The 11,840-nt window shown below is 40.4% G+C and overlaps 1 protein-coding gene across 12 annotated transcripts in view; it reads left to right on the top strand.

Annotated features, from left to right (window-relative positions):
• Nucleotides 1-9,035: 9,035 nt before the first annotated feature.
• golga4 (golgin A4) overlaps nucleotides 9,036-11,840 on the top strand; it is a 35,719-nt gene continuing 32,914 nt past the window's right edge. For all 12 annotated transcript variants that reach the window (XR_013965320.1, XR_013965321.1, XM_080782655.1 and 9 more), the window contains exons 1-2: nucleotides 9,036-9,261; nucleotides 11,321-11,398. Coding sequence is in view for 10 of the 12 variants with exons in the window: in XM_080782655.1 (XP_080638781.1) it covers nucleotides 9,178-9,261; nucleotides 11,321-11,398 (162 nt within the window). In the remaining 2 variants the exon portion in view is untranslated. The remainder of the gene's footprint in view (nucleotides 9,262-11,320; nucleotides 11,399-11,840) is intronic.

Below are 11,840 nucleotides of genomic sequence, written 5' to 3'. Positions count from 1 at the left end.
AGACTGTTGTATAGTAATATACTGTTGATACACAGGCCAGTAATCTGTAGTGATTCACTCTCATCTGCGTAGGCATAATAGATACATGTTTGTGACTGCATGCGCTGCTTTATCAGGAGACCCAGGAAGAAGTTGTTGAAATGCTACTCATCTGATATCAGAACTATAGCCAATATGAATCATTCTTACACTGCACTCATATGGATAATGTGCTAGCGTATGTATCTTTCTCCTTATCATATGGTAATAGTGTATGCTGAGCATAAAGTACTGTTCCAGCTCTATCAATCAGTCATGACTCATTATCTTACAGACACCTTCGCAAATGTATATAGCCATGCTCTGTGTTTGTTTGGCACACAACTTCAGAACTTGTCGTGTGCCTGCTGTCATCTTGTTCTCCTATACTGTAGATCACTGCTTGCCTACCGACTACCGAGACCAACTGGATCACCGTGCACTCGCCACTCTTAACAGAGGAAAACTCTTCGGACAACCACAACAAAGGATTATTTCATTCACAACACAACACAACACAAGGTAATGCAGAATACAGGATAAATAGCCTGTCCCAGACTGAAATCACATCTTGCAATAATGTTTGACTCACTCCTGTATTTCAAATCAAATTATTATTATTTTTATTAGTAGTATTTACTACTTTACTACTACTACTACTACTATAATACTACTACTAGTAGTAGTAGTAGTAGTAGCAGCAGAAGCAGAAGCAGCAGCACAGCAGCACAATTAAATGTTCTTGTTCATTTCTATTACTAGATGCAGCTGTGTTTGCTGGTCTCCATCTCCATGCTGGTTCTTCTGTCCCAGGTCCACTGCAAGAGCACTAAAGGTAGGAGGCATTCAGTAGAGTTAGTTTAACATGTGTTATGTTTGTATTTCATTGTTTTTATGTTTGGGGACGGAATTAAGCTTCTAGACAATTCCGGCATATTTACCTGTACATAAAATCACGTTCAGAGTACTTTTAGTATACATTTTATCTTGGCATGGCCAGCCCAGATTAGTTTAGTTTAGTATACATGTTAGCTTGGCATGGCCAGCCCAGATTAGTTTAGATTAGTATACATGTTAGCTTGGCATGGCCAGCCCAGATTAGTTTTTGTCTTGTAGCAGATATGTCTGGTTTCCAGGCATTTTGATGCCAATAATTTTTACTTTTAGTATAGTATAAGTATAGTTCAACATTGCAGTATTGATACTTTTACTTCAGTAAAATAATTGAGTACTTTTTCCCACCCTGCCCACAATAGAGAGAGGAATCTCTTTGATTAAGCCTAATTAACTAACATCATGTATGTGTTTGGATTCACACTCTTTCAATTCTCGTTGTGCTTTTGCATGATATCCAACCAACCACAAACATTGACAGTATCACTCGTATTACTGTATAACTTTGGTTAAATTCTTGTTATTTTTTGTCTTTCCCAGACAGTTCCCAACATCCAGACGAAAGTCTGCCTCCCTCCGTGAGTCCCGTTGAGGACCAGATGGACCAGGCGGACCATGAAGATGGAGTTGAAGAGCCAGAGTCGGCCCTGGATACGTTTTCTAGGCTATGTGTGGAGGGATTAGAACGATTGAGAGTGTCCCTGGAGAAGTTATGGTCCTCTATTAGATTCTGATATCTCCCAAAAGAACAACAAGATCAAATGACATACCCACATGCAAAAAAAAAGAAACACACGCACGCACGCACGCACAAACACACACCACACACACACACACACACACACACACACACACACACACACACACACCACACACACACACACACACACACACACACACACACACCACCATTTTCTGGATCAGGGCCAAAATCTCAAACGTTTTCAGAGCATATTTATTTTAATGATCAATCAATGAATTGTCTTCCGGCTTGGATCAATGGAACTAACACACTTCCATATCTGCTTGGCGAAGTACAACAATGTGCAAACAGCAGCAAGATTCGTGAGCTGCTGTGATAGAAGGATATAAAATGGAACACAACCACCATAAAGACTAATCATTGTGTGCATTCCTGCACTCTCTATATCTGCATTAAGTGATCTCGATACATAGAAATTGATATATTGGAGATTCTGACTTTCAATTGTATACATTTTGTTTTGATTGTAGTGTTCGCTTTGGCAATGTAAATGTATGTTTTCTCATGCAAATAAAGCCCTTTGAATTTAAATAATGAATTGATTAATTGAACATTTTCAGTAAACTTTTAACACCCGTGTGAACTGAGTGGTGCAACAGTGCAGCACTATCTCTCTCTCTCTGTTTCAGGCACAACAGCGCCCCTACTGGTACTCATAGTCATACTGGTGCTCATAGGTTAACATGGACATAGTCACATAGTCACATAGGTGAACACGGAGTCACATAGTCACATAGGCGAACATGGAGTCACATAGTCACATAGGTGAACACGGACATTGCTGTTCCTTGGAGTGGTTGCACCACTCAAAAATATTAATTTATTACTACTACTATAGGCTACAATGTCCAAGTTGTCTGTGGGTTGTCTGTGTGCCAGTGTCTGTGCAATTATAGTGTCTTGAATTGTTTTGGTGTTAGTCTAGTTTTAGTCGACAAAGTGTAAAGTAATGACTTTACACTTGAAAATAGCTGTAATATCTACAAGCTCACAACGCATTGCACTGTGATGCATTGTGAGCTTGTAGATCTGCTATTTTCAGCAAGCGTAAAATGACAATACTGGATCTCTTGTCCACTAGTCCCTTCATAACATTTTTGTCTAGTTTTTATTTGTTGACGAAATTGTCAATATATTAGTTTTAGTCATCATAGCTTAATTTTCATTTAGTTTCCATTTAGTTTTTGTCAGTGAAAAAAGGTAGTCGACGATTTTTTTTGTCATAGTATTACGAAATCAATACTGGGTCCAGCTGGTCCCCAGCAAATTTAAAGTGATTAAACAAGTTTAATCACTTATTTCCAAAATAACAAACATAGCTGTTTCTTTTTTTGCATGACGTGGAGGAAAAAAGGGAAAGTGGTTAATTTCATATAGCCTAATGTCTGGCTAGACTATACACATAGTGAGGTTTATCTCTCAGAGTCCCCATCTACAGTATAGACAGTTGTACAATTCTGTAGGCTATTTAATCTCATCTAAAGAACTAAGATCTTCTCTCTTAGGAATCACTGGCGTCAAATCTTTTCAAATGGCTTAATATGCATCAATGTGGTTGTCTTTGACATGAAAATGAAAACCACTTCTGTAGAGTCTAGACAAAACAGTGGCCACACAGTGGCCTCTTCTGTTCATCTAAAGATAGTGTAGGCTATGCATCTTCTGCAGGCCGGGACTCTTTCATCTGGCCGAACAATTTAGCTCTTACTCTAATGAATACAATCTATCCAGCTAGATATTTAAACTGTCGGCCTGCAAATCATGAAAGACATTTGCCTTGCAACTCTGCGCCATCCAATCAGACCAATCACAGACATAGGCCCGACTCACACCTTTCGATCTAGCATACAACATTGATGCATGCTATATGTATACAAAGGGTGTGATACATCTTGCCCCAATGCATTTCCAATGGAAGTCACATGGTTTGACACAACATTTGTGTTGTACGGCTTTCGGCTGTGTTTCGACTGCCCCCCACCCCCTCATACAACACAAATGTTGTGTCAAACCATGTGACTCCCATTGGAAATGAATTGCGAGCTTGCATCAGTCAATAAGTCTCATACAACAAGCATACATCAATCTGTTGCGAAGGTGTGAGTCAGGTCTTAGATATTGGTGTGAGGACCTCTGGCACAGTGGTGGTGGTGGAAGTACATTTACTCAAGTACAATTTTGAGATTTTTACATTTTATGATATTTTATACTTCTACTCCAATTCATCAATTCATCAAGAGGCAATACTCTTCTACAGCTTTAGTTACTATACAGTAGATAAGCTGCAGATTTTTAATAATAATGCAAAACATACACTAAGGACAGTCATATCATGGTTTTGCAACCCTATAGTGAAAGAGAAATGACAACCAGCATCCGTCTTCACTCTCAGTGAAAATCCACCACTAAACAAGGTGAAGGAGCTGTGTGGTCTAATCATAGACACTCGCACGCACACGCAAACTCACACGCACACGCACACACACACACAGACAGACAGACAGACAGACAGACAGACAGACAGACAGACAGACAGACAGAGAAGCCAATGATACCAACAGCATTGTGGGATTCTTTTACTTTCTTTTTTTGTCAATTTCCCCCCTTTTCTCCCAATGTAGTAATTATGCCAATTCCTGGATTTCCCACACATATCTTGACATTGATGACCCCTACTGGCTGGTCTTCACATTGGTTGATCCGGATGTTATTGAAACCTGCAGATATACTTTTCACCTGCTAAAATGCTTAAGTATATGGCTTCTAAAGGCCATAACAGCTTTCATCCTGGTGTTGGCCGGGCATGTCGCCTACAGGTGCACACACACACACACACACACACACACACACACACACACACACACACACACACACACACACACACACACACACACACACACACACACACACACATCACATCACAAAGCGGCAGGTTGTGTAGCTACATATATTATTTGCCATGTTTCCTCAAAATGTTTCTTGATCTAGTGTTGTGAAATTAGTAGATCGACCCTCAATTTGGCCATGAGTTTTCCCCAAATTATTGGTGGTGACTCTGAGTATGACTTGCTTAGTTGAATGGCAAGCTCTGATTACAATACCAGGCAGTACAGATGGCAACTTATTACATAGCAGTGCATCAGCCTTTTCCTATAAGAATAATTAGGCTGAATTACAGACTTTTACTTGTAGTTCTACATTGCAGTATTGATACTTTTTAAACTTTTTTTTAAAACTTTTTAAAAACATTTGAGTACTTTTTCCACCACTGCAAGCATATCTAATCTGTATATGCTTACTGATATACTGTATTGAATTAATTACAGCTCCAATGCCACTCAGTGCAGGCCACAGTGGAACATTATGATGATGTTCTTTCAGGACAAAATGATGCAGACTGTATAGTACCGGTAATACTGTTGATACACAGGCCAGTAATCTGTAGTGATTCACTCTCATCTGCGTAGGCATAATAGATAAATGTTTGTGACTGCATGCGCTGCTTTATCAGGAGACCCAGGAAGAAGTTGTTGAAATGCTACTCATCTGATATCATCGAACTATAGCCAATATGAATCATTCTTACACTGCACTCATATGGATAATGTGCTAGCGTATGTATCTTTCTCCTTATCATATGGTAATAGTGTATGCTGAGCATAAAGTACTGTTCCAGCTCTATCAATCAGTCATGACTCATTATCTTACAGACATCTTCGCAAATGTATATAGCCATGCTCTGTGTTTGTTTGGCACACAACTTCAGAACTTGTCGTGTGCCTGCTGTCATCTTGTTCTCCTATACTGTAGATCACTGCTTGCCTACCGACTACCGAGACCAACTGGATCACCGTGCACTCGCCACTCTTAACAGAGGAAAACTCTTCGGACAACCACAACAAAGGATTATTTCATTCACAACACAAGGTAATGCAGAATACAGGATAAATAGCCTGTCCCAGACTGAAATCACATCTCGCAATAATGTTTGACTCACTCCTGTATTTCAAATCAAATCAAATTAAATTATTATTAATATTAGTAGTAGTATTTACTACTTTACTACTACTACTACTACTACTACTACTACTAGTAGTAGTAGTAGTAGTAGTAGTAGTAGTAGTTGTAGTAGCAGCAGTAGCAGCAAAAGCAGCAGCACTGTTGTAACTTGTTACATAGATCAAATTAAATGTTCTTGTTAATTTCTATTACTAGATGCAGCTGTGTTTGCTGGTCTCCATCTCCATGCTGGTTCTTCTGTCCCAGGTCCACTGCAAGAGCACTAAAGGTAGGAGGCATTCAGTAGAGTTAGTTTAACATGTGTTATGTTTGTATTTCATTGTTTTTATGTTTGGGGAAGGAAATAAGCTTCTAGCCAATTCCGGCATATTTACCTTAGTGTACATATCACGTTCAGATGATTAATTTCACGTGTATTGAATTCTCATGAATGTGCATTTTCCAGTCCAACTAAACAAATTAAGTATACAGTAGGCTGCTAAAGTAAAGTTGTAGATCTAATATATTTGCCTGAGTGTGACATGCTTCTACTCCACTACATCTCAGGCAAATATTCTACTTTTTACATTAAACACTTCAGCACTTTGGCAATTTTAAAATTATTTTAAAATCTTTTTATATTGAAAACTTGAAAAGGCACATTCTGCACAGTGAGTACTTTCTACGTTTGGTACTTTTAGTATACATTTTATCTTGGCATGGCCAGCCCAGATTAGTTTAGAATACATTTTACGGTATCTTGGCATGGCCAGCCCAGATTACTTTTTGTCTTGTAGCAGATATGTCACATTTTGATGCCAATACTTTGTACTTTTAGTATAGTATAAATATAGTTCTAACATTGCAGTATTGACTTCAGTAAAATAATTGAGTACTTTCCCCCACCCTGCCCACAATAGAGAGAAGAATCTCTTTGATTAAGCCTAATTAACTAACATCATGTATGTGTTTGGATTCACACTCTTTCAATTCTCGTTGTGCTTTTGCATGATATCCAACCAACCACAAACATTGACAGTATCACTCTTATTACTGTATAACTTTGGTTAAATTCTTGTTCTTTTATTTTCTGTGATCTTTCCCAGGCATTTCCCAACATCCATTGTTTGATTTTGGTGACAATCCCTCCGTGAGTTCCGTTGAGAACCAGGTTGTGGATGAAGAAGGAGTTGAAGTGACAGAGTCGGCCCTGGATACGAGTTCCGTTGAGGACCTGCAGGTTGTGGATGAAGATGAAGTTGAAGAGACAGAGTGGGCCCTGATGGATACGAGTTCCGTTGAGGACCAGGTTGTGGATGAAGATGAAGTTGAAGAGACAGAGTCGGCGCTGGATACGAGTTCCGTTGAGGACCTGCAGGTTGTGGATGAAGATGAAGTTGAAGAGACAGAGTCGGCGCTGGATACGAGTTCCGTTGAGGACCAGGTTGTGGATGAAGAAGGAGTTGAAGTGACAGAGTCGGCTTTGGATACGAGTTCCGTTGAGGACCAGGTTGTGGATGAAGATGACGTTGAAGAGACAGATACGTTTTCTACGCTAATTGAAGGATTCATCATAGACTCCTTTTGGACTCTCTGGTCCTGGTTTACAGGCTGATATCTCCCAAAAGAACAACAAGATCAAATGACATACCCACAGCCAAAAAAAAGAAACACACACGCGCACGCACGCACGCACGCACACACACACACACACAACACACAACACACACACACACACACACACACACACACACACACACACACCACCCTTTTCTGGATCAGGGCCAACTTGAAAATCTCAAACGTTTTCAGAGCATGTTTATTTTAATGATCAATCAATGAATTGTCTTCCGGCTTGGATCAATGGAACTACCACACTCCCATATCTGCTTGGCGAAGTACAACAATGTGCAAACAGCAGCAAGATTCGTGAGCTGCTGTGATAGAAGGATATAAAATGGAACACAACCACCATAAAGACTAATCATTGTGTGCATTCCTGCACTGTCTATCTGCATTAAGTGATACATAGAAATTGATATATTGGAGATTCTGACTTTCAATTGTATACATTTTGTTTTGATTGTAGTGTTTGCTTTGGCAATGTAAATGTATGTTTTCTCATGCCAATAAAGCCCTTTGAATTTAATTAATTAATTGATTAATTTCAGAAAATGAAAAAAATACCCACTATCTCTCTCTCTCTCTCTGTTTCTGGCACAATCCGGCCTATTCTGGGTATACTGAAACCTGAATGGACTGATTGACGCATTGCAACGCGACAAGAGATATACCTCAAAAGGAAAGCAGGTTCCACCTGTCAACCATCAGTCACACAGGCCTTATCACTTTATGCAACCCTTTATGACTGTATGAATTCCCTCCACTGCTGCATGCAGCACTGACACTATCACTTCTGTATACACTGTAGGCTACATCTTGATATATACACTGTATATCTTGCTGAGTTTGATGTCTGTCTCCTGCACAGAAGACTATGATTTCCACATCGGCTATCTGCTGCAAATGTTTCTCATTTTACTGAATGTTATTTGACATTGTGCCTTCTTATTGTTACCTGGTTCCCTTTGTTCCGTTCTCTATTCCTTTACCCTTCTGATTCCAAGGCTATATGTATTTTACATTGAATATATATATTTGTATGTCTTAATTATGTTTTGATGAATTGAAAATGGAGGACCCTATAATGTGAACAAGTCTTAGTGCTTTTTCTGGTTCTATAATTCTTAGCAGATTTTGTATTGACCTGTACTTTCGTTGAACTGAACCCATTCTACAAACTGTTAATATAATTTTCAATCAATCAATCAATCAATCAATCAATCAATCAATCAATCAATCAAGCCCACTCAGCCTGCATGCTGCCCTATTTTGATACCAATACATTTGCAGGCCTACCTTGTCCTTTGTGGTAGGAGGTGTGGGCTAGCCTAGTGTGTAGTGTGTGTGTGTGTGTGTGTGTGTGTGTGTGTGTGTGTGTGTGTGTGTGTGTGTGTGTGTGTGTGTGTCTGTCTGTCTGTCTGTCTGTCTGTCTGTCTGTCTGTGTATATGGACAATTGGACATTTAAGCCTCTTCCTAATCGGGCTCTCAAGTTCAGTCACAAATACATATGTTCTGAGAAGTTTTAAAACGTTTTTTTCATTAAAAGAAAAACGGTCTGGGGTGCACTGCACTGCACACGAAAGCCAAAGTAGGAAATGGGACCTTTATAGGACCATTTGGAGCCCTTCAAAGAACCAATGGAGGTCCCCGGACCCTAACTTGAGAAGCCCAGATTTTGTTCCACGTAGGCTGCACATGCGCACTGGCCCCTGTCACCTGCTGGAAAATAGTAAACGAACAAGGAAGTGTCCTCTGGAAGCTAGCCCTGCAGTCTGGATGCCGAGGAGAACAACACACGACTATAGAAGCACTTCCCCGCTGGAAAGCAGTTGCTCTCTCTGTTCATGCACAGAAGTAACAGCTACACCGGCCTCGAAACATGTTCAAAAAGCTGAGGCAAAAGATAAACGAGGAGCAGTCACCTCAGAGGAATGCGCAGTCACCACAGCAGCAGGCCCAGCAGGTCAGTTTGTTTATATGCTGTCTGGCCCAAAACAATCTGCCGTTTCAATGAACGCACACACACAACACCAATATAGTTTCGTTTAGTGTTTAGTTTAGTGAACCAGGGTTCAACATAGGCTTACAGAGGTGACACTGACATATAGCTATAATTTGCGGGCTGATAGCAACAATGCTAACGTACGTTGTGTGTGTGTGTGTGTAGCCAGATACAGTGGCTAGCAGGCTAGGCTGGCTAGCCTGTCACCAGCTGATGTTTAAAGAGAGATGCGTCCAGGGAAAGACTGGTTCAGTGTGTCTGGACTGGAGCATAGTCTGGGACAAGAGACAGAAGCTGTAAAAGTGTCATGTATAGGCGTCATGTAAACAGTCATGGCTTTTGACAGTGTGTTCTTATGATGTATTATTCTAGCCTTGGTTCAAGATATGACAGTCTTATCAGTCTCGTATCAAGGCTAGCATTATTCTAGTTTGGACTAGCCTTATTATCAGACTGTAGCTTTGCAGTCCACTAAGAGAGTGGGCGGGGTCTTTGGGCTGGATCCAGGCTAAGTTTTGACTATCTGTGGTGGTTGCATGACAGCTGCTTCGCCATTATGCTTCTTTTTCCAAGCCTGCTCATTAAACACATAATTTATAGTGACCTTAGATGCTGTTTGTTCTAATGAATGAATTGGACACTTAACATCACTGCTAATTTTGGATAGGATTTAGTGAGCAGCATAGCTGGTTTCATATGTCATTAGCCCTGAAACATGACTGTCATCATGAACCATGGCTAATGTCATGACCATCTTGATCCATGTCTAGTTTGCTTGCTGCGATTCTTGCAGATGCTACACTTATTTAAACTGGTGCTGATATATTTTTGCTTTATTCTGTAGCCCCCAAGAATAGACATCTGGTTTAATGAACGTGTTATTAGAACAGAAATGTAGCATTTTATGCTAGTATACAAAGTTTCCTATGAGAATAATGTTTCATTTTTGGGGCTTTGATCTGATGTGGAAAAAAATGACTTGCATCCAGCTCAGTGGCCTTGTGGTTACAGTGTCCGCCTAGATGCAATTTGCAACTCTAGATATTTTTTATAATGGTTGCAATACCGTCCCCACTGACTCCCCATTCATCCAAATTTATTTTGCGATCTGCTTGTATTAAACAACATTAAATAAACTCACCAACATTACAGCTGTATAGGGAAAGCTTGAATTATCCTCTTTCTATCTGTTTCACAAAAATCCACCGTAGACATGTTATGAGCTACTTTCTGTCAAGAAATTCTGTGCAGGTGATTATTTTTCTAAGTGTTTGAGTTTGGAAGCACTCGTCAAAGTCACTGAACGGCCCTGCATACCACCTGTTTAGAATTTGCACATAATGCAGTAGGCAGCAGCGCAACCCGTTAATATAAACGAGTGCTTCCACTTCCAAACTCCAACACTTAAAATTAAAAAAAATAAATAATCGCCTGCACAGAATCTCTTGACAGAAAGTAGCTCATAACATGTCTATGGATTTTTATGAAACAAATGCTTTTCAGATTGAAAGAGGACAATTCAAGCTTTCCCTACAGCTGCAATGTTGGTGAGTTTAACGTCGTTTAATATAAGCAGATCGCAAAAGCAATTTGGATGAGTGGGGAGTCAATGGAGGGTATAGCAAATTTGCAACTCTAGATTCATCCCATTTAATATAAAAAAAATCCTGAGTTGCAAATTGCGGCTAAATGTCCACCTTGAGACTGGGAGGTCTGGGTTCGATCCCCGGCCGGGTCATACCAAAGACCCAGTGCCTCCCTGCTTGGCACTCCGCAAGTCCGCATCAATGATTGTATTGGGGGTAAGTCCCTGCGACATACTAGTGTCATGTGATGTCCAGGGCGTGTACTTCAAGCTGCCTCACTCTACATAAACAGGAGATAGGCTCCTGCCCCTATGGGCCTCATGGCTCGGCAAGTCTAACTTACTCATGTACAAAACAGACCACATTATGGTATAGTACAGTATGTGTTGGATGGCCATGTATTATTTTTTACACCTGTGTGTCTGTTGTTTCAGTTTGGTGCTGGAGAGAGGCGTAACAGCCTCACACCCCCCTTTCACCACGACGGCCCAACCTCTCCGAGGGACAGAGAGGTAAGCAGGGTGTGAGCTGGCCAGTGATGATAGATGCAGAGATGTGTGACACGCATGCTTGTGCTCAGGCTGCGGCTGCTTGCACCGTCGAGGCATTCTCTCCGAAATTACTTTATAGTAGGCGCTTTTCAGTAAAACTGTGATGAAGGAGAGTCCCTCAATGCTGTGATACTGTACCTCCAATCATCCCCTTAATGAATGATTTATGAGACATGAGTATTGAGAATTGAGTACTCCCTCTCTGACTGCTGTGCTGCCAGCTATCATTCATGATGAATTGAATAGTCTTGTGAATAGTCAGTGACTGATGAAGGAAGACTTTGGTGAGCTGTTTAATTAATGATCCATCCTCGGTCCCTACTACCTGATAAAAGCTGTTAACAACTTTAAGCCTGTCAAGTTAAGCCTAGTGCTGCACGATTCTTGCTCGAATGTGAATTAC

The sequence above is a fragment of the Protomyctophum bolini genome, assembly GCF_963924005.1.
Source record: "Protomyctophum bolini genome assembly, chromosome: 14".
NCBI lineage: Eukaryota > Metazoa > Chordata > Actinopteri > Myctophiformes > Myctophidae > Protomyctophum > Protomyctophum bolini.
This window is presented reverse-complemented; position numbering and strand designations above follow the sequence as displayed.